The sequence below is a fragment of the Copidosoma floridanum genome, unplaced genomic scaffold (assembly GCF_036245765.1).
Source record: "Copidosoma floridanum isolate Cflo_tuat_1 unplaced genomic scaffold, Cflo_Japanese_pri ptg000013l, whole genome shotgun sequence".
Lineage (NCBI taxonomy): Eukaryota > Metazoa > Arthropoda > Insecta > Hymenoptera > Encyrtidae > Copidosoma > Copidosoma floridanum.
Genome location: NW_028321890.1, coordinates 16,988,881 through 17,012,639, shown reverse-complemented (window position 1 = coordinate 17,012,639; position 23,759 = coordinate 16,988,881). Strand labels below are relative to the sequence as shown.

Below are 23,759 nucleotides of genomic sequence, written 5' to 3'. Positions count from 1 at the left end.
GTGGCTAGTCAAATACAAGTACCAAATCCAACTGCACATTTCTAAATTATAACCCTTTCATGTTCAATGTGACTGAACGTAAAAAACAATAGTGATACTTTAAAAGTATTTTTTCATCATAGCATCAAATATTGCAAGCGTGAGCATATATATTTGTATCAGAATGTCGCGTGGAAATGGTTGATGTAATAAACGTGTTTTCAAAAGCAGCGCCAATTACAGTGACGATTATTGCGCGCGCGCGCGAGTCAAGCGCGCGACTCTCCAGGTAAGCTTTTCCAGTCTCTCGTGCGGCGGAGCTGGGGGGGTTTCGTCCTTCTTTTCTCGCTTTTGGAATACTCGAGGCACAATGGTAAGTGACGCCTGCTCTCGTGCTCTCGTACTTTTTCTCCTTTGCAACAAGTACGTTGGTTATCAACAATTTTGTTTCTGTCGCTATTTCGATTATTCGTTGGTTTCACGTTATTATTTTATCCCTGTGTCGGTGTTGTTACCTTAATTATTGCCCTTTTTGTTTACTTAACAAACGCACTCGGAGGATAACCTCTTTTCACCGAACACGATGCCACATGGCTTGCTTCATACGTATCGTTGCTCACGGTTCAGTTGTTTAAAGACTCGTCGTCATTGATAATCACCTTTTTTACATTTGTACAGTCGGTAGGCTTCGAAGCAAAATTTGGGAGATTTCCTTTCGACTCATCTCACGCGTGTGGTCGTGTAACGTGTTTTTTTTTTGTTTTTTTTTTTTCTTCTAAGGCCGAGATCACCTTTTTGAGGTTACAATATATCTGAAGGGTGTCTGGGAAAGTCAATCCTCACTATAATTAGTTTTTGTTTTTTTGCTTATTTCAGCCGTTCCAGCGATTCGTGCAGACCGGCCGAGTGGCCTATGTCAATGATGGTCCTTCCCAGGGCAAATTGGTGGCGATTGTCGATATCATCGACCAAAACAGGGTAATTACGATATTTTGTTCTTCATGTAATTGCATGCAACATATTGGCACTTGAATCACTAGGTCTTGTATTATTGTGAAACATTTTTTTTACTAGCTGATCATGATGAACCCTTATTCTTGATAGGAATTGCCGGCTGATACATAACTGAAGCCAAATTACAAACTGAATATTTTGACAACAATCAATTCTACTTTTTCCACATGTTTAAATTGTACTCAAAGATTTTATCGATTTGCAGGTTTTGGTTGATGGGCCACACACTAAAGTACCACGACAACAGATGAGGTTAAATGATCTTCATTTAACCAAATTCCACATCAAATTTCCATTTACAGCCTCTACACGAGCAGTTCGTAAGGCTTGGAATTGGAAGGAGTTCGAAGAGAAGTGGAGTAAGACAATGTGGGCTGGAAAAATCAAGGCGAAAAAATTGGTATGTTTATTTTATTCCCTCCAACTCCAGTTTCTAATTTTCATTTACTCTACGATTTCATGAAAACTGTTGTCTAAATGCATCATGAATAAAATTTTGCAACTTTTCTTTACTTGAAAAATAATGTTTAAGCATTTCAACATTTTTTTTTTTTTTGTTATGTATGACCTACTCACTTTTAAGATCAAATTTTGAACTATAAAGAAATGTAAATATTACTGAAAACTTATCAATATTTAAATAAGTAAATATGCATTGTTTTCAGTACATACTGATCTAATAAACTTTGTTCCATTAATTTTATACTATTTTTTTTTAGAAAACTCATCAATGTTATTTATAATTTCAGCGTGCCCAATTGTCAGACTTTGACAGATTTAAACTTCGTCGTGCCAGACGAATCCGCAACGCCATTAGGTCCACAGTCTTTTATAGGCTAAAACGTAATGACAAAAAAGGCCCGAAGAAAGCTAAAGCTGTCAAGGCTACAGAGGAAAGCAAGGAACCAGCTAAAACTGCTAAGGATTCTAAAAAATCCAAAGAAGCTAAAAAGTAAATTCGAGAACACCGCGTTTAAATCTGTTTATATTTAAAATAATAAAACTCAATAAAAGAAATAGTTGACATTTTTTTACTTGGATAACGTTGTGCAATTATATTCCCTCACCGTTTCATAAATTATATTCCCGGACGAGTACGTTTTAGTTTCAATTTTACAACATTACACCTAGCAATTTGACAAATCTAAGTGGTTATTAAGAGAATAACGTCTGTTACGCAAACACTACTGAAATTCCAAAGAAGAGAGTGCAAAGCTTACTGTTAAAACAATTTGACATTCAGAAGGAATCTAGAGACAATAGATTTGTTCAAGCCCCTTTTGGTTCGGTTCGGTTCTCTTAACAAAATATACCTATATATACAGAACCAGTTCTGTTTGGTTCCCTATACATCAAGAAAGTCGTGAAACAATATATATTTTTTATTTCAATATTTTCATTCCAGTTGTTTCTGTGACCAAACGTACAATTCGCGAATATTCACACAGAAAAAAACTGACACATATAGGTAATCATTAATCAATTGACGTACATGCTGATGCTATTCATACGTATGTCTATATATATATATATATATATATATATATATATATATATATATATATATATATATATATGGCTCACTTCGAGGCACAGCATTAGCGCTTAGAGCCATTAAGCCTATTATAAACCAGCCGCAACTCATTTTGTAGTAGCTATAAAATAAAAAAATAATGATACATGTGTTTTTGGCGGCAAGTTAACAATCTTACCTTCATTCGGAAATTTATCTTCAAAAGTATAAATACATAGGAGGTCAATTTTTTGGTAGAAAATAGATTGTTAACTTGCCGCCAAAAACAAACGTATCGTTATTTTCTCATTTTATAGCTACAGGATGAGTTGCGGCTGGTTTATAATTGATTAAATGGCTTTAAGCGCTTATGCTGTGGGTCGAAAGTTTAGGGCTACTTTTTAGTTCAGAAATCCGCAACGCTAGATGGCGCTGAACTAAATAATTTTAACTACAGAGCCATGTTATCAATTATAAACCAGCCGCAACTAATGTTATAGACAGACAATAAAAATTTGACAATTACTGTGCTGTTTGCGGCAAGTTTATAATCCTTTTATCCAAAAATTGACCTCTAAAAGTATAGATTTTCTACTTATATGGTTTAATAAAATCGACCATATGACACTACTTAGTAGTGATTACTATAATTACTACACATAACTTCATGTATATCCTTCACCGTGCTCTCTTTACCAGAATGAAAAAATCAGAGGCTGTATCTAACTTTCAACGCAGTCGGACGCATAGAGATATAAGGACAGAGAAGGATCTCTATGATAGACATAGACTCTACTCTGCCTCTCTGCCTCAGCTCTTGGTTTATACTATGGTGACGGTGACGATTGCGGAAAAATACCCAGCATATACCGTCTGATAAGTCTGATTGCTTAATCTGCCACTATACTGCTTTGCTGCTGCTTTGTATTGTGTTAGACAGAGATTGTTGGAAGTGAAAATGGACGGAAGCGAAAGTAATGTTAGAAAAAAAGTCAGAACAGTTTCAAAAACAAACAGACAAAACAATTCAGAAAACAAAAACAAAGGAGAGCCTCAAGTGGAGCTAGAAAGTCAGTTTATAATGCGGCTTCCAGAGGTAAATGTTTTCTAACCTTATTGTTTATGATGTATACACAAACTAGAGTTATATCTAATATAATTTGTTTTTGACTGTCAGGAAGCTTCAAATGTTTTAAGAGAAATTTTACGCAACGGCTTGCCTCTGAAAGAAAGACTGGCCATATCTCTGGATACTGACTTACGAAACGGAACAGTTAGATTTGACAACTGGCTATTTCATACAAAGGTAGTTGCGCCTTTTCTTTATACCTCACTCGATATTTTTATGCGAGTTTCTTGTGTATTGTACGCAGTCTTTTGCTACAGCTATTGGATTTGCCGACAATCGTTGAGTCCCTGAAAACCATCGACAACAAGAGTTTCTACAAGACTGCGGACATTTGCCAGGTACCCTGTTTGTTGTTAATAGTGAATAACATGCAAGCACCTAGTTGGGTCACGTTACTGAAAAAAAAATTACTACGATTGTGCAGATACTTATCTGCAAAGAAGAGGAGGATCACACGACGGATGAGGAGTCTCCAATTCGACAGAAGAAAAAAGATCCCATCAAGGTCGACAAAAAGTTCCTTTGGCCTCATGGTATAACGCCACCGTCCAAGAACATAAGGAAAAGAAGGTTCAGGAAAACGTTGAAAAAGAAATACGTTGAAACACCGGAAATTGAGAAGGAAGTCAAACGTTTGTTGAGGATTGATAATGATGCCGTGAACGTTAGGTGGGAGGTGATTTGTGAGGATGAAGATCAGACAAAGCCAAATATAGTCTCCTCAAGTGGAACTGTTGAGGTCAAGAGTGAAAATCACAATGACGTTTCACAAAGTGTTGATGTTGGTGAGTAATTGTTAATGATAGCATCATAGTATTTATTTAGAATTCAGTACTATAATTACCATATAATACATGTAGGCACCCAGTTTTTTGTTTTCAAATAATTTAAAGGAATAATATTTTTTTCAGCCGAACATGACATCTTTGGTGAAGCAGTTAGTGACAGCGAAGACGATGACGTTCCCATAAATGTTACGGACATGGATGAAAATAGTCGCATGTCTGCGGATAGTAGAGTCTCGGATTCCAATTCAATGCAAGTTGGTTACTCGTCTGCTAACGTTCCGTCTACTAGTAGCGGTCAATTGGTAACTGAGTTTTCCAAAGAAATGTTTGAAACAGATGTCATTGAAGACATCAAACCCGACATTGAAGACGTAAAAATACCAAAAATAGAAAATTACCATGACTATGATCTTTCTGTGGGATACCCCTTGTCTCAAAACATTATGATTAGCAAAGGTATGAATAATCGTACAGCAATAACAATATCTCACCAAACGTACACTGTAAATTATCTTGATTTTCAGATACCATTCAAGTTCGGCGAGAGCAACTGCAAGCTGAACTGCGTGATTTGCAAGAGCAAAGACGGCAGCAGGAAGAAAAAATAGCAAATATCGAAAATGAAAAGCTGAGAGAGCGTTTCCATGAGATCATTGACAACTTATTTGCTCAAGAAAATCAGAAAATTCAAGAAGTGTGTAGAGTTACATTACTTTTCAAGTTTTTTTCTTTTGAGCGTTCATTTTCATGAAATACATTTGTATATCTCTTTTACTTTTTAGTTGAATCAACTTGCCGAATTGGAAGATAATGTGTGAATAACCAACAAGACTGAATACACTGAATTTTTATGTGAACGTACCCTTTAAAAATGATGTAAAATATGTGGAACCATATGTTTTATGTGCTAAAGTTTGAAAGATTAAACATAAATTTAAAGGTTTGTAAATAATTTGATCGACAGAGATAGTATAAGATAAGTAACTAAATAAACAGAAGGTTAGCAAAAACAATCGATTATAGAACAAAGAGAGTGTAAAGTATATTTTTTTGTAAATAGATGAATATTATTTTAACAAAAATTATCCATTCCGTAATTTGAAATTATATATTTTGCACTAGACGCCACTAAAATTACATTGTGGTTGTGTCGTTGTGTCACATTAGCGCATAATTATTGGAGTAGTGCATGAATCATCAATTACGTAACATACCCAGCAAAATTTGTATACATACAATTGTGGACATTACAAATTTCGATGACCAAAAGCGGGCTGTCATTTGCTCATCACATCCAAACAAGGTGGATTGGGATTTGATGCGCACAAAGCCCGAGCGCTTATCTCCTCGTCTATTCTCTCTCGCTCTCTATGACTGGAGCGAACATCAATCTTGACAAGTTCATATGGACAGACCCCACGAGCGGAAGTAATGTCCCATTTTCCCTGTGGCATGGGAGCGTCAGAAGCCTCTCTGCGTATGTACTTGCCGATTAACCCGCAATAAAGGGGGACTGGTGCTGGCTCTCTTGCAGCTGCTGATGATGCTGCTGTTGCACGGTGTAATAGCTTTTTATGCGGAACGAGCCAATTTGCCAAGGACGTGGACTGGAGAGCACTAATTTGTTGCTAGGGCTACCAATGTTGGACCTGTTATCACTCCCTGTCATGAATGTATATAGTCTTTTTTTTAATGTAAAAAAAAAGAAATATTGATGCAACGGATCATCTAATGTTTTTATCTTGCACAAAGTGCTTATTTTGATCCGAGTGAAAAAACTTGATATTGGCGTTTGACATTAAAATAAATCAAAAATGTATTTTATTAATCACATTGTGTGTGATGTAAAGCGAAACAAGGTCAAATGGAAAATATCTTGAGACCTTTCTTAAAAATGTAAGTAAAAAATCTTTTTTTTAGTTTCTTGAGGGTAATTTTTTGATTAGAAAGAATAAAAGCGATAAAACTGCAGTTCGCGCAAATGTATACTTTAAAAAAAAAAATTTGATAATTGTAAGGGAAAACGTGTGCAGAAATATGAAGAGCAATCAAAAATAAACCAGACTGTTTATTCACATACCGAGCTGTTGTCAGTTTATTTCTGAAAATAGCGCAACATATAACTATTCCTCGTAAATGGTAAAAAATTTATGTTACGTTAATAAATATTATCAGTTTCTACCAATATTTTCCGGCTATATTACTATAACCAACTTAGTTTTTATTGGGGAAAAAAGACGTTATCATACGATTTATGAAATTGAAATTTCGAAAATTTGACCGAGAAGAAATGAATAAATCTTGCTCTTTCCCAAGTTGCTTTGTCTTTTTTTTTTTTTTTTTTTCATATTTAATTTGCTATTAAAAGAGCCAATAAAAAGAACAAAGTTCCAATAGTGTCGACTACTAGTTTAACTAGACTATTTAGTCGCGATTACCTAAAGTGGGGTAAACGCGTCCCTACGGCGCTACTACCAAACTCACAATTGTAGGTAGTAACCCGATTTTAGTAAATTAGTAGACTCGACTAGATTTTTTTTTTGCTCTAAGTAATAATGCTAATTAGTTATAAAATTTATGTTGGCTCAATTATATAAACATGTAATTTTTTTTTTTTTTAACATTTCTCCAATTTATTCAAAGTTAATTGTTGTTGAAAACTCTCAACAATCATAGCATAAATTATTGACTCTGTTGATGTTAAACAGTTTACCCATTTTATCGACTATTTTTGTCATTTTTTGCAGGAAATATAAATATGGGAAATAAAAAAAAGTTACAACGACTGGAAATTTGCGAGGGCAAGTGAAAAGTAGAGCAATTGTATTATTAGTATCAAAAATATCGGAGAAAAATATATCTGCTTAAACATCATGCGAATGAGGTAACTCGTAATCGTAATATCAAGATGCAATCTTCGTAATCGTAGGTGTTCGATAACAGTTCAGTAAAAAGTATGGACTTGTTCGTTGTTAGTCTTTCTTCGAGCGTCCTGGGGCTCGTGTTGGATACCTGCGAAGGTGAGCAAATTAATTAACTTTACGTTTCAAAATAATTTTGTCTTTTAGAGAATTATTGCTAAGCATTCCGTTTTTAAAAAGTTTGGCAAAATGTTTTTCTTACAATATTACAACATAAAAAAGTCACGTATATGGACTGGTTTCACCTTAATTTAATTGGTGGTAACATATGAATGACAGCTCCTAATGTATGGGATTGAGCTTATTTATGGCAACTTTTCTAATACACAAACAATTAAAGTAAAATTTATTTATTGCTGAAAACTATGATAAATTAGCTCAACCATTTGCTTTAAGGGTGTTGTCATGTAAATGGTATCATCTATTTTCATCACAAGTTACAATCAAGTTGACGTTAAAGTAGTTCAAAAGTGATTTTAAGTAAGAAAGGTAGCATTTTCAACATTTTTACAAGTTATTAAAATTTTATTTTACTACATAACAGAGATGTATAAAAAAAACAGGGTTTTAAAATTTTTTAAACGTTGTGTACTTTTACAATTATTAATTAAAAAATGAGAGAGCAATCATTATTTTAGAATGCTTATATTATTACTTCGTTTTTGATGTTTATCAAGATTTTCCTAAACACAACAGTTTTTTTTTTTTTTTTTTTTTGTTTGCTGTGCAATTGGGTCAAAATACTCGAATTTTCTTCAGAGTAACGAATATGTAATATTCATTACCGTAAATGTAAAAAAAATTTAGAAAACCCAATGAAAATTTGGTCGGATAATTTTGTTTTTTAGTACGTGTACAATACAAAAAATAGAAAAATAATAGGAAAAATACAAAAGGGTTTTTGAAGAAAAAACTAAATAATGAGCAAATAAATGACCATTTAAATAAATTATTATAACTGAAGAAAAGAAAAATTGTATAATGACTATGAAAAATTTCATAGGGTTAAAATAAGTAACGGGCGAATCTACCAAATTTTTCATAATTTTTCGGGGAGATGAATACAGAATGAGAGGTCTCTAATAACAGTGAGGGAGCGCCAGGGGCCATAAAAAAGTAACAGATAATTTTATTGGAATTTTGTATTATTCATATTTTATATAATTTATAATTTATGTATATAAATATACACACAAATATGCTGTATAAAAAATTAATTATTGAGTGAATTTTTACCCTTTATAAGGTGAGATGAATCAAAGAAATAAATTAAAAAAAAAAAAAAACGCAATAGTAAGGCAGCTAGTACATTGGCTTTTAAAAAAATTGTAAAAATAAAAACAAAAATATTACCCACCGGTAAGTCACCTACGTTTAACTTACCTCACTTACCTGTGGTACGATCGGTGGGCTACTAGGTATACGTTTTTCAACTTAAAAAATCATTCAAACCGTTACCGCCCGCTCCTTACTTACTTCTCAGGCAAGCCAGTCCACATAGCGTTTGCAGCTTTATCTATATAATTATTCTCTCCATTTTAATATTTTCTGCACCTTAATGCAACCAATCTTTGACAAATATTTCAACAAATCGCACTGCGAGTAAAAAGGCTTTAGTCACGCAACAATCAATCTTTTAAGATAGAATTCTTACTTTTTTCTTATAAATTAATTAACCAAATTTATGATGAATGTCCAACTCTGTAAAAACAGTAGAAAAACAGATTTTGGGTGGATCGTTTAATTATTATAGGATAGCTAATTTTTAATTTTTATTTACCACGAGTTAACTCAAGAAACAAATTTTGGTATTACGACTTCCCTTTCTTCGAGTATAACCCCGGTTAATTTGTGGTGGTAACAATCGGCTAAGAATATTATCTGTACCGAGGAAACTCTAAGATTAGGAACCAACATACAAACAATGATTGTGTTTATATGTCGGAGGGCGGGTTCGTGGCCCTGTGTAAAAGAGCGAAATTGCTCAAATTGCCGATTATATACAATACTTAAAAATATTTATTATCAAGTTTCAAAATTTATCTGTTGAATAATCAATTAATTCCTGCACCATATACAGCAATTGTTTATTGATTATTACTTTATTGAATTCTCCTGAATATTTCCTTAATTTAATTAATTTAATAATTTAATATCTTTTTCAACTTATTCAATATTTTTCTAATCTAATATCTTTTTTATTTTATTCCTGTCCCTTTTTGGGGTCCAGATAATATTCTCAGTTTATTAAACGATTTCAAATCTTAACAGCTATTTTTCTAGTTTTTATCTTAAACTATAAAAAGGAACTCGCAATCTTATGTGGAGGGGAAGGTTTGCTTAAATAAGTACAATCAATTTATTTTTTTGTTTTGTTCAAAGTGTTTTACGAATAAAAATTTTATTGAAACACATTTTGTATTTTCACAATTTATTCGAAAAAAATATCCAAAGCATTTAAATATACATGATTTACTCATAACTTGGAAATTTTTCTAAATCTTGAAGTTCAAACCAAACGTGATCTCAATGTTTTCGATGACGTAAAAAAAATTTTCGGAGAAAGACGGATGATTACATGTACCCACTGAATCATCATTGGGAAAATCTTGGACACACTCAAATATTGACTTAGTCAATGCTAGGCGTCAACACGTTGTTCTAGCAATCATCTTGTCCTTTTTCTTTCTCTTATCACTTTTTGGTACCCTTTGTCCCGATGTTTATTCGTTGTCTTTGTCACATACATTTTTACATTTCCATCCCAACTTTATCATAATTTACGTCACCTTGGACCATTGATATAAAAAAAAAAAAAAAAATATATATATTTTTTCACCCACAGCTCATATATGTTCGTTTACCAATCAATCAGCAGTTTTTTTTTTCAATTCACCGTATGAGGGTAGCCCACGATAATCAATACACTTGCCCTACTTATTTCGAGTGGCGATTAAAGAATTCCGCGAAGCAGATAATGTAGTCAAAGACTATGAAAAGATATAAAATGTGCGCGACAACAGGCGATTGATTTTAAATTTTATCAGCAACCCATTCTGTATCGTTAGATCTTTCGAGTGTTTGGTAATGACTGTGACGACATCGATGTAGCAATTTTTTTCGAAATTCGTTTAAAAAACGTAGGTAATTGAGGTGTGTGATAGCGATACCGATGGACAAACTTTTATGTTTGTATCTTTAATGGCCATTTTTTGACTGTTGATAAAATTTTATCTGTATAATTAATTACACCTCAAAGAGGTCTGATGAAAAAAAAATATCAGTCAATCGTCAAAGTGACTCTGAAACCGAGTTGTTATTATTTTTTTTTTTTTAATCTCAAGTCTTTTGTATTTTTTTTTTTCATTCAATAGGTACTCATGAGTGATAAGGGGCAAGGTGAGAGTCTAGAGACAGAAAACAATGAAATAAATTGTATTATGTAACACGACCATTGGATCGATGCAGCTCATATATTTATGCTTCCAATAGACACGTAATTTCAACCTCGATTTCAACAAAAAAAAAAAAAAAAACAAGAAAAAATACACTGCAGTTATGGTTATTATGCATTTATATATTTCCGATTCGGTAAAATTGCCCAGGACACAACATAAATTCACTGTAATGACGGAAGTTACGGCATTGAGAATGAGGTATATCATTTCACTTAGATATCGTGTGCAAACGTACGCGTATAGAGTTTCTTCGAAATTTTATTCGTGTAACCTGACTAGTAAGCAGATGGATGGAGGAACAATTTGATTTTTTCTTAGATTTTATGAAAAATGTGTTTCTGTTTCATTTTACTATTTTAAAGGCAATCATTTCAACTACTCACCGAAACACGCCAAGTGTCCAATTCACAACTATTACGAGCATGGCACTATGCACGGCTGAAGTTAACCTTTGTTACATTTTCGAGTTCAATCTGCTTGTAAAACAAACTGAACTAAATCTGAATAACTTGGCGTTATCATGGATATGCGTTTGTAAAAGCTTGGGCAGAAATTATTAAAAATAATCGTTGAGCTTAGTGTAAAAAAATGTTGAAGTTTAGCTTCGAGGATCAAAGTAAATCCAATTGATTTCAGTTTATCGTTTAAATTAAAATGGTTGTAGGGATAGTAATGTGGATAGAAATCACGAGGAGTGCGATAATTTATGCACTCTTTTAGATTGTATATCCACGTATCCATCACAGAATTCGATTATAAAAAAAAGCGTACGTGACAAAAATAAACTTTATTCATATATATCTGAGAATAAATCATAAGCGTTGGGAGTACATTTATCATTATTTTGCTAATTGATTGCTCTTTCGATTTTCTGATCAAGTTCTGCTCATTGCTTGGATAACTGCTCTTTTTTCCCCTTTTGTCTGGTTTTTACTGAGCCCCGAGCTGTAATCATTTTTTTCCTCCCCTGTCTCTTCAGTCCCTCCGCCGTAGTTTTCGTTTCACCTCGCCCATTGTTTTGCTCTCCTTGTATGGATCTTATTGTTAAATAATTACTTTCGTTACGCTTTTATCCTTTATTCTTCTCTCTTTTTTTTTTTTTTTTTTTTCTTTTCTCAACTTATCTATCTGTTTGTTTTACTGACACACTTTAATGATTCGTGCGATTGTGTGTTTATGATTTTATAATTTGTCAACAAATAAAAACAAGAATCGTACAAAAAAAGCCGTTGTGGCGATAACTTTTATTACAACGTTATTTAAATATCTTACATCACAACGTCTTCTTAGAAAGAATTTTACCTACGTAGAAAATAAAACTTTTACGATTTATGGCTTCAAATTTGCTAGCTTAAAATAAAATTTCTATTCATACTACCCAGTTTTAGTGGTTACAGTTATACTTGAATATTTGTAAAGATAAAATTTTTTCTTTTCGTTATTAAAATAGGGTTCTAGTTATATAAAATATATAGAGAGGATTTGAATTTGTTTTTTTTTTTAGTTATATTTAGATAATTTTTAACGAGTTCTTAGATAATTTCAACTCTTTAAAAACGAAAACACGAAATACGTGAACGAGTTTAAGAATTTTCGATAAAATATATTAAAGAAAAATAAAATTTTACTAAAATTAATATTTGGAATCAAGACTGGCACTTTTTAAAATGACCAATTCTTGGACACAGGTAAAATTGGGACCAATTTTGGGAGAGTCATGGAATAATAATTTTAAAAATGCCGTCACAAGAACAAGTATAAACAAACCCGTTAATACTCTAAATGATCATAAACATTTTTTTTTTTTTCAATGACAGAAAAAAATTCATATTATTAATCGAAATTTTTTATACCACGTTCCAACAGGAGCGTTCTTTCACAATTGGAAAGTAAATTTTAACCAATCAAAAAGTATCCAAGAATTTTGAAATAAATTAAGAGATTGTATTCTGAAAATAGCTATTTATTCACACTTAAACTAAAACTTGAGCGTAACCTCAAGAAAAATTAAAGAGATAAACAAACTTAAAAATCCTCATCTAACAATCTGCAACACAATTACTTGTTTGAAAATTTCACACACAGGCAAAATCTCGTGTTTAAATTTTTTTTTAAGTTTCATGACTTTTAAGAGTTACGGCTTTGCCATACATTATAAACTGGTTACACGTATATAAATAGATTTCGTACTCGTACAAATACTAAGCAAATATTGTTTCAATCAAAAGGTGCTAGGAACCTGTGTGATTCTGATTTGTGGATTTCGTGAGGTAAGAGCTACAATTTGATTAGACAGGGGGCACTTATTACGCGTTGTTAGTATGTTTGTCAGATGTCCGTGACTTGATTTTCGAGCTCTAATTGAAAATCGCACGGATATCTTATGCAACCAAAAAAAAAAGATGGCCTGACGATAAGAGTAACTTATACTTGTACGTAATTTTTGTTTGAAAATAAAATTTATACATCGATAAACTTGAAACTCTTCTGTTACGCAGTTTGCGTCATGCGCATGCATGAAACGCTTTAGAGATTATTATTATCATTGTATGGGTATTTTTTTGAGAAAAATTCTTAAATTGTAAACAATTCTTTGAGCATTAATTACCGACTGGATCAAATCCACGGATTTTTTTCGTTCAGGTTTCAAATAAAAAGTCTATCAAGTAAATTGACGTGAAACCGTCAACATTTTACAACTGAATTTTTCAAACATACTGAAAATGAAATATGAAATGTATTTGTAATAGTATCCAGAGTAGTTTGAAAATATCAAAGTACAAAGTATTTAGTAGCGTAGTTAGATGATTCATACCATCGAGTAATTTTTTGTTTAAGCTGGTATTAATCTAAAACCTGTCGGTTCAAAGTGATATAAAATAAATTTACGACGCATACGATTCATCAAGTCTCTAACTTATTTCTTATACCTATTTGATTTTCATTAAAACAAAGCAATAAAATAATAAGATTTTTATCCGTTTTTACATCAGAGAAAATGACTGCCAGTAAATGAGGAAAAAAGAGTTTTTTATTTAAGTACTTAACTTCTGTTTTTTTAGTTTATATTTATATATAAATTGTAAAAAAAATAAATTTTTTCTTAAATATTAATCTCATTTACTCTAATGCTACAACGTTAGCAATTTTGTATTATTTATTGAAGAATTTGAAACAGACAAATTAAACGACACCGTTCTAAAATAATTAAATTTTCATGATAAAAAAGAACTATACATAAAGAGGAAAGAAATTTTTTCACCAGCATGCAAAAAAATCGTTTTTAAACATTATTATATATTTATTAATTGAAAAAAAACTGATTTTTGATAACTGATGAGAATTTTTCAAATTTTCGAAGGCTAAAGATACTCAATTGAGTTCCTATTTCTAATCTTTATTTTAATACTTCAATACTTTTTTTAAAAATAAATTTACTTGTACATCTATTAATTTTCTTAAAATTTTCTTTTATTTTATTTCCGAAAAAAAATTACAACGACCTCAGCAGCTACCTAAATTTCAACAAAATTCTATTTAAAGTATCGCAAAACATGTTTTATGTAACAGTCAATTAAATTGGTATGTTGCAGTAGCTAAATGATTACGGAGAAACAAATTCAAGGGAAACCGATTGCATTTAATTGTAAAAATGATTTAAATTCAGTATATTTATAAAACTAAAAAGGAATTTTGAATGGTACTACTTGATTCGTTTGTCTTAAAAAAAAAAAAAAAAAAAAAAAAAAAAAAAAAACAATTAAAGATTAAACTGTTTTTAATTAGAGTTAATATTATGAAATGAATGTATACTTTTTTTGTCTAGTTTGTACACCGTCACAAATATTCCATTAGATTTAATGAGGATATTATCATTAGGTATTAGATTTATAAATTCAGAAAATAAATAAGGAACCATTTTTTCTTAAGAAGTGAAAAACGACTGAACCAACAAATCAGCCTTTAAAAATGTTTTATGCTCTGCAACCAGTGGCAATTAGCAAAAAATGAAGGGAAAAAAACACAGTAATCTTTTGACAGTTGAAACAGTAAACGTACAAAGATAACGAACAACCAAATCTCGGGTAAAAAAATCCGCAAACGCAGCTCCCATGGACCGCAGTTAACCAAAAAAAAAAAAAAAAAGCTCGCGACCTCGCAAGCCACGCGTGCACCTACCCAAACAAGGATAAATTTATTCACCCACTGCAACAGCGTCCAATCAATTGATCCCTGGCTTGAATTTCCTCCCTATACGCATCACCCTTCCGTGCGCTCGCACAAATCTTGCACGTAATGCGTATATAATTATTATATATACATTATTACCTTGCCAGTCCCCTGTATCATAACCATCATGAAATCAACCTCGCACCCGCACGCCATCCACTCCAACATGGTCATCGCTGCCATAACAATGTAGAAAGATGCAATTCTTCCTGATGTAATACTTACATGACACCCACCGACACGCGAAAGGGGAAATCTCCGAGATAGAGATCGCTACGACGCTTGCGCGAGAGCTTGCAAAGCTCTCGCCCTCTCTGTTTTTCCTCCCCTCTCGTGCTCGATCCAGCTGACTAAAGTTGCTGCACATACATAACATACATTTGTATATGAGACGTATACACACGTGTGTATCAATGCACTACTCACCCATATGCACACATACTCTCTCCCACTCGACATTGTATGCGTTCACTGCAGCGCGCAAAGAGAGAGAGAGAGACTGTATAGGTACGCAGTGGAAGCATCAGAGAGCATCACCGGGAAGTGGTGAGCAGTGTCAGCTAGGTGTAGTAGGAAGTAGTATAAGTAGCGCAGTGCGAGCCAACGGCTGGCCAGTTGTTCCGCGACACTTTTCTATCGTACGTTTTTTAGTACACGCGCACCTGTACATCCATCGTATCTGTATTGTCCATCGCACGTGTACATAATATATTATACTGTTCACGAATATATCGGTAGGTATACACATAAAAATAACATACATTTGGAATATCCCTCGTTTGGGTTATATTTTCGAATTTTTCACATCGGTTTCTTTCGAATCGATTTTTTCCTCAACTCGTTAGGAAAAGCTCGGATAATCGCACCGTAGTGTTATATTTTATTTGCGATCATTGGAATGCTAGGCAAGAGCAAAAAAGCCATCAGCGTCGCTCGATGAAGTGCGGTCGCGGCTGCAAGCTCGATTTACGTGTAAAAAGTCACTGGTGCGTCCTTCGAAGGGTACAGGATTTACAAAGTGGGTGTTGCAAAGGGTACATCACCGCGACGCTGCTGTTGTCGAAGGTCAGCGATGGTCGCTGAGGTTCCCGGAAAACGTCTTGGACAAAATCGATGCTGGCTGTATAGGCTTACCTATACACTGTGCTCCCGAGGAAAGCTCTCCTTCTCTCGCGCGTGTTTTTCTTTGTCACTGACCTTGCGTTTGCCTTGCGTTTTTGGATCCAGAGATGAATGGGGGAAAAACACGTTGGAGAGAGTGTGTCACACCGTGTGGGCGCTGATTCACTCCGAAGCGGGGACAAAGAGACGCGGGGAACCGAGCTTTTGTCTACCTCTGTTTCAGCGCTCTTGAGTTTAAAGGCCTTTGTTTTTTTTTTTTTTTTTTTTTTTTTTTTGCCTCGGTAGACGGGGTTTTCTTACGCATGGGGAAATCACGGGGTCGAGCTTACAAGCGCTGCTCGATACTGATTTGACGCTTTGACGAGTTTGGTGATGGTACGGGTGGTGCGTATGTACTTACGAGTGCTTTTTTTTCCTCTCTTCCCTGTAAGCAAAGGTGAAGGCGTTAGCGTGCCCTCGAAGGTGAGAAGTCGCAGTGCCGTGGGCTTCGAACCAAAACTTATTAGTAGACCAAAAAAAATAATGTGATTTTTTTGGCTACGATATTCCACGACATGCTTGCTGGTATATTCTTGATTTTGTTGGCATGACTGATGATTATTCTTATTTTGCTGATAACTTTTACTACTTATAATATTCTTAAAATTCAATAAAGCTTTAAAGGGTTGTTTCATTGAGTTGGGATGTACCACATCGCATGAATAATTTGCCACAGGGTTCAGGGGTATAATTACGAGAAAAGCTGTTTTGTGATTAATCGTGTTCTTACGATGATCTCTTGCAAACGGGACTAAGACAGCGTTTTAAAGATTTATGAAAAAGGAGACTTATTTTAGTTCTGCTTCGTGTGCTTCGTAAGCTGATCTTCCAAATGAATTGGATTCCGTTCAACTTTAACCAAAAAATCCAACGTTTTTATTATGCCCTGTTTTATGGATTTTTATAGATACCAACAAATTATTAAAGATGGATGGATGGAGGAATAAAAAATAATTTTTAATAAATATTATATTTGTTTATGTGTATTTGGTTCTTAAACAAGATTTTTTTTATAGTTTCATTTTTTTCATACATCATATCAACAATAAAAATTTATTTGGAATTTAATAAAACTTAATTATTAAATTATTAACTGTTCTACCTACGCATTTCTGCCCAGGTTCTTTATATATTTCATACTAAAACTTGGGTGAATTTATTTTTGTATTTTTGAATACTTTTAATAATCATTTTTTTTTAAATTTCATTTTAATTAATTTTTTTCCAAATTTTAATTCTTTTCTTTGTTGGAAAAATTTTGTTAAGCTCCGTGATGTTATAAGTGTTAAAAAAAATTGTTTAATATTTGTAATACATGACATTTTTAGCAATACATTAAGCAGTTGCAAAATGATTGAAAAAGTACTTACTGTAACGTAACTTATGCATTTTTTGATCTATTTATTAATAGACATTAATGCGATTAATGCTATGTCACTAAATAAAATCTTCAGATTTAAATAAAAACAAAGTTTTTATTATGAAGACCAATGTTGGTATTTTTTTGTACTGGTCTGCTTATCACTTTTTTTTTCTAATGAATAAACCAACATTAGAAATAAAAATCAAAGATAAAATAATAAGTAACTATATATGATTTAAAGAATTTTGTGTCATTTTTTAAAAATATTTATTTGTTTTCATTAGAGTATAAATTAGTTGAAAGTTATCCTCAACTGCTTCGTATTTGATGACAAAAATATTTTAAATATGATTTTTCAATGTAAACTTTCAAAGATTAAAAAAAAAGGAATCCCAATACTCATTAACACAATTAGCCACTTGACAGTTTATCTATTTATGTATCGCTATTTTTTACAACGATTGCAGCTTGAAGCACACACAACCGCTATGTTATGAACGATTTATCGTGTTTTATTTGTATTATGCAATTGATGAAGAGGGCGATTACGTCATTCCACAAATTTTGCGAGTGCCAGTTTTTTTTTCCTCTAGAATTGTGTCATTCATTATAAGTACTTTTTTTTCATGTATCAATTTTTTTTCCTTAGTTAAGTAAATGAACAACTAAATAAAATTCTGTCTTTTTTTTCATGAAAAACAATTTAACAATAACTGATATTGAATTACATCGTACATAAAGATTTTAGTAAAAAGTCTTGGGCACAAATATTTTTTTTTTTTCAATATAATCATTGGCTGAAGGTATAATTTTTTAGCTTTAATAAAAAAAAAAAATTTCTATCTACTGTTTACAACACAGTACTCAACAAATTTTTTTCCACAAATAAACATATTATAACTCGAAAGAACAAACAATTTATACAAAAAATCGTCAAAGTATTTAAATATTCAGTAAGTAAAAATGTGTTGTTGATAATGAAAATAAAAAATTTTTTTTTGGCAATAACAATGCACTTTGATGCAAAATTATGAAAATTTATTACCGCATGCATAAGGACTTGCTCTTATTAAAAAAAAGTACAAAAAATAAAAATAAAAATAAATTAGTACTGCACGTATGATTGATCAAAGTGGAATATGACACTTTTTGGTTCACTATCTTTTTTTTTTATATTATTCGTTTTCATGACAATATATAAAAAAAGTATACATGAATGGTTGACCCAATGAAATCCATCCGCATTAATTGCCGCGACAAGTCAATTGAAAGTCCTCCCCGATTGAACCCATCAACCGCGCAATCAATCCAGTTTCATCCGATGCACTCGACATCGTTAGGCTACATTACGTTGGCTTTCGGTCAAAATAAGCACGACAGCCTGTACACATAACTACATCATTAGTAGGTATAGAGCTCGCATTGCGCACGCGATAAAAGCTAATTTGACGTAAGTATGGACCTCGCGATGCAAGTTTATCGGCAAATTGATGCTGCTTCGGATCGGCGCACTTTAGATCACTTCTGATGAGGCTATTACACGTCCATAAGCGACGATATCACGTGTCATTTTCACTGAAAAATTCACCTAATCTGTTGCTGTCTTAGCCTTTGGTTCTGTATAGCGTGCTTCGTGTACGTAGTTTATATGAGTGATCTACTCATCATTTTTTGTGCTCCACTTTCATTGATTTACTCCGTTTTATGGAGATGTGCGATTATTTGTTCCTCTATTTTATCCAAATATCGATTGAGAAAACGCAACGCACGAATTGTAACGATAATAATAATAAAAAAAAAAAAAAAAAATTTATAGTATGAATCAACAAGTAGGGCTTAACATTACTGCCATTGTGATTACTTTAAATTAGTTAATTTAACTGAATCAAGTGTTTGAAAAAGTAGGTACAACCATTTTATGGATTCTTAAACGTTTTAAGAGAAAATTTTTTTTTATTGACTGAAGTGCATTATTTCGGCTGGAAATATTGTTTTCATTCATCACTATACTAACATTAAACTGAAGAGAGAAATTTCTTACAGTAGTAAATAACTATAAAGGGTAATAACTTTCAGAAATCAAAATTTATTGTGAGGTATTTAAAATCAAATGTGTTTAAATACTTTTTTTTTTTCTTTTTTTTTTTTAATTGTATAATATTGTTTTTTGCTGGGAAATAAATTTTGTGAAGCAGTGTGTTATAAGTAGTAATTAAAAAAAAAAGTTTCAGTATAAAAAATGTATTATATTTGCAGTAAAAAATTATATTACAAATGAAAAAGTATCCGTGCCCAAGTCATAGGTGTAAATAACGATTGAATGTCATAATGGTTGGTATAAATCGAGTGTTATTAAGTAACTATTTTTAATAATTTTCCTTAGTCAAACACAATTTTTTTTCTCTACGTAGTAAATCTAGTACTCGGAGCTCATAGTTTTCCTATTATGTAAATTTATATTGAAACTGAAAACATGCCGCCTCATTTCGTATTATTTACGACTCTTTTTTCCTTAACCGTGAAAAATTTCATAACAAACGAAAGAGAAAAACAGTTTGCTTAACGGCAGTAAAAAAATAAATAGGCATTAAACGAAAACCAATAAATAAGAATTATTTTTACCATTTAAGTAGGGAATTGATTAGTACTTGTTATTAATGCGGTTGCTAATTTTGGAAACATTTGGTTAAACCTACTAACTTTTTTCCACCATAATTTAACACATACTGTAGAAAATTGTACAATTAATAATCTGGTTACACATACAATTTAACACCTAAATTCTACAAAAAACTTGGGTAGGAGTCCCCAAAAATTAAAAAAAATTTTCTTTCTACATAACTTTGAACTCTTACAATGAACATGCCCTCAGGGGTGTGATAAAATTTGTAATCTTGAAATAAATAAAGTATGGTACACTGTTTTAATATTTTTGAGGGATCTTATGTATAAGAGGCTAATCGCAGTAAAAGTTTTTGTTTTTTATTGAATTACAGCATGAAAAAAATTTTTCTTTTCTTCCCCTCCAAACGATTAAGTCTAAATAAAAATGTAACAAATAATTATCTCTGAATTTTTAAAACAAGAATAACTTACTTTTTCCAATGCATTGAAAAAGCCAAAAAGAAAAAACTAAAAAATTTCTTCATACCTACCCCTGTAAAATGTGGATGAGTGTGTCAAAAAAAAAAAAGATTTTTGACTCAATTTTGTAGAATTGTCCGTGTACGGTGTATCGTGGGAACTGTAGTCATAAATATAGTGCAGCTAAAAGATTGATATGACAAAATCTTGGCAAGGAAAAGTTTTCTTGCACAGCCAATTGCTCGTATAACGTATTGCATCTCACTTATCCACGCAGGAGAATCTTTTATTTTTCATCTTTCTCACTCTCTTTTGTACATCAGACAAGGAGAGACAGGGACGATATCTCTATGTACACGTCTAATTTTTTGCTAAAAAAAAAAAGTTGTTCTATTGTGCGTCTATCACTTTTCGTTTTACTCGTGTTCAATGAAAACGATTTTTCTTTTTCTTTAGAGAACACCACTTGCTAAATGATTAAAATTTTATAAGTATCTAATTTCAATAAAAGTATCTTTATATTTCAGCTCATACAAATTTGTCAGTTGTAGTTGCACTACTGTTTCTTTTTTTTTTTTTTTTTTTTTGATTCGCAAACTATTCGTATTGTTTGTATTGTTTGGATCAGTGGGTCATGCGAGATAGTAGGTGCCAAATACGTTTGGTCGTTACTCTACATGCTAAAAACAAAAACAGCAACAAAGCACGTGGATCAGCTACAGCGAAACACACGACTATTGTTTTCAATCGATAAACACCACATATAATGGCAAAATCACGATTATCTTGTGTGTTGTTTCATTCAGAGGCGGAAGAAGAACGCGATAACACTGGAAATTCCTCGTTGACGGTGAATAATAAACGGGCACAGGTTTTTTTTTTTTTTTTTTTTTTTTTGTCTTGGGAAACATTAGAATTCGTCATTTCGCACTCGATACTGCACAGTGAAACAAAAACATACATTTGACAAGCGGCTACTTTCATTCATAGAGAGTAAATACGCGCAATAGAGAATATATCGTTCTGTCGCGCTTTTGCGTGACCTTTGTTTTTAAAACCATCGTTGGCCCGTGCACAGACGCGACAAAGTCGTGTTTGTGTTTTTCTCGGTGTGGCGATAACGTGATTCGCCCTATTCGTGTAACAACTAATACGTTTTTGTTATTGAACGACCAAACGGTCGAACGAAGAAAAACAATGATTTGTACATACTTACAACGTATCTATTATGACTAATCGCTCGTGTCACAACAACAAAGCGCGCGACTCGCGACGTATATACATTATATACGATGTTGGCTGCAAAGTTATAGATTGGTGTCGCGTAATAATAAGAAAAAAAAAAAAAAAAAAAAAAACAAATGCGTGTATCTATTGTGTACTCGCGCGTGCAACGATCGGATAGTATAGTTGCCTCAGTGTGTGTATGTATGGATGCGTAATGTATTTTCATCATTGTTTCGATTGGGTGTCAGAGAGTGGAAAAAAAAAACACCTCAATTTATATATTCAAATGAGAACATTTTTATAATCGTCGTTTTGAAAAATTTCAAAATGAACCGAGCACGAGGCACAATTTTTTTCCGCCACAGTATTTTTAGATCTCAAATTACACGTTGATCTAGTTGAAGCTGTAATTTATACGTCAGCTTGGGGTGTGCAGTAATTATTGTGTGAAACAAGAAAAAAAAAAAAAATTGAAAAAATAAGAAGATGAAAACAATTTTTTTTTTTTTTGTTGCATCGTTCAGTGTAAAATTTATCTCTGACATGTGTTACATTGTGATTCATTCAAGCCAAAAAGAGCTTCAAAAAAGCCATTTCCAATAATATAAATACATAGACGTTGGATGAAAAATTTTTTTTTTTTCAGATATAGTTTTGACTTGCAATTTGGCGCGTCATGCAGATATTGCACTGTCCCAGCACGTGACCATAGAGTCAATTAGCAATGATTAAAAACTCCGATGGATGAGCTCTTTCAGCTCTTTGCGTTTATAAATGCAGTGCAGCCTGTTGCATGCGTCGCGTGTTGGGCGTGCTATACGTGTGCATTGTATTGGTTCAAGGCCGTAATCATCGTAGGCGTGTGTCACACTAGGAAGTCGTGCTTGTATTATCTTGGTGTTAATTAAGTATTATGTGACTTTTGGGAATGTTCTTTTTTTTTTTTTTTTTTTTTTTACTACTCTTGCACATCAAACTGTATCGGTGTTGTAAACGTGGGGAAATGGGTTTGGAATTGATTTGTGGGATTTTATTTACTGTTTGAAAGATGACCGAAATCGTTATATGTACAGGACTAATTGTAACTAAATGTTATTTTAATTTACAAACTTAAGTGGTTCTAAAAAATAAAAATTGTAGTTACGAGTTGTAGATTAAAAAATTCTTCTTAAAAAAATATTTTTGTCATGTGACTCTAGAAATATAATGATTTCGTAAACTCGAAAATACACGTATAAGACATGGCACGTTTTTATAGTCTATTTCTTGTTTGATCAGTTATAGAATTAATTTTTAATTTTTTTTCGTAACCATCAAACTGTAAAAATTTTGAAAGGCTTTTGAGTTATCGAGATATGTTGAACGTGTTTCACATTTTTTTTATCATTACCTCGTTATAATTTACATGAATTTTTTTTCATTGCAAATGAACATGCTACGTTATAAAGATATCTGTAAGATATTTTCTTTTGTTCTAACAAAATTATAATCACCATATCAGTTTTTGGATTATTTTTTTATTATTTTTTATACAATATACAGGATGGATGAACTATTGATTATAAAAGAAGTACTACTAAGTTCAAACATAGTTATTTTTTCAATTGCACACCTTTAAAAATTTTTGAATTGCATTTTTTAAACTCAAAAACCATGGCGTTGCAAGAAAATTAATAGTAAAAGCATTATATTTTTTAAATAAGCTTAAAAATTAAAAAAAACTGTTGTATCCTACATTTTTTTCTAATTCAGGCCCAAAATAACATTAGAAGCCTCGATATCATTTTAAAAATTGTAAAAATTCATTAATTTTATGCTCAAATATTTTCAAATTTTTTTGGAGAAAAACAAAAATTTGCATCTCAGAGTTGTACACTGATTTTTTTTCAAAT

The 23,759-nt window shown here is 32.2% G+C and overlaps 3 protein-coding genes across 4 annotated transcripts in view; all 3 read left to right on the top strand.

Moving 5' to 3' along the window:
* Nucleotides 1–385: 385 nt before the first annotated feature.
* On the top strand, nucleotides 386–2,027 carry RpL14 (ribosomal protein L14). The gene is made up of 4 exons (XM_089591251.1): nucleotides 386–402; nucleotides 856–957; nucleotides 1,199–1,393; nucleotides 1,743–2,027. Exons 3-4 carry the CDS (start codon nucleotides 1,241–1,243, stop codon nucleotides 1,947–1,949), a joined length of 360 nt encoding a protein of 119 aa, XP_089447377.1. The 5' UTR covers nucleotides 386–402; nucleotides 856–957; nucleotides 1,199–1,240; the 3' UTR covers nucleotides 1,950–2,027.
* A 1,193-nt stretch (nucleotides 2,028–3,220) lies between these two features.
* Taf7 (TATA-box binding protein associated factor 7) lies at nucleotides 3,221–5,523 on the top strand. Its single transcript, XM_014349202.2, has 7 exons — nucleotides 3,221–3,602; nucleotides 3,684–3,812; nucleotides 3,893–3,973; nucleotides 4,060–4,420; nucleotides 4,547–4,879; nucleotides 4,948–5,117; nucleotides 5,206–5,523. The coding sequence occupies exons 1-7, from the start codon at nucleotides 3,465–3,467 to the stop codon at nucleotides 5,239–5,241; spliced, it is 1,248 nt and encodes a 415-aa protein (XP_014204688.2). The 5' UTR covers nucleotides 3,221–3,464; the 3' UTR covers nucleotides 5,242–5,523.
* Nucleotides 5,524–7,423: 1,900 nt separating this feature from the next.
* The window catches only part of LOC106636416 (glutamine synthetase-like), a 28,691-nt gene continuing 12,355 nt past the window's right edge, over nucleotides 7,424–23,759 (top strand). The window contains exon 1 of one of the 2 annotated variants that reach the window (XM_089591774.1): nucleotides 7,424–7,443. The gene's annotated coding sequence lies outside the window, so the exon portion shown is untranslated. Of the gene's footprint in view, nucleotides 7,444–15,740; nucleotides 15,767–23,759 lie in introns of those variants that run through there. The other variant, XM_089591773.1, reaches the window with a different exon arrangement.

What these genes read in the sequence shown, in the direction of transcription:
- RpL14 (XM_089591251.1), top strand. Translation starts at nt 1,241, where the DNA reads ATGAGGTTAAATGATCTTCATTTAACCAAATTCCACATCAAATTTCCA. An exon ending in AAATCAAGGCGAAAAAATTG is followed by an intron (nt 1,394 to 1,742) that starts GTATGTTTATTT and finishes TTATAATTTCAG; the next exon opens with CGTGCCCAATTGTCAGACTT.
- Taf7 (XM_014349202.2), top strand. Translation starts at nt 3,465, where the DNA reads ATGGACGGAAGCGAAAGTAATGTTAGAAAAAAAGTCAGAACAGTTTCA. An exon ending in ACTGGCTATTTCATACAAAG is followed by an intron (nt 3,813 to 3,892) that starts GTAGTTGCGCCT and finishes CTTTTGCTACAG; the next exon opens with CTATTGGATTTGCCGACAAT. An exon ending in AGACTGCGGACATTTGCCAG is followed by an intron (nt 3,974 to 4,059) that starts GTACCCTGTTTG and finishes ACGATTGTGCAG; the next exon opens with ATACTTATCTGCAAAGAAGA.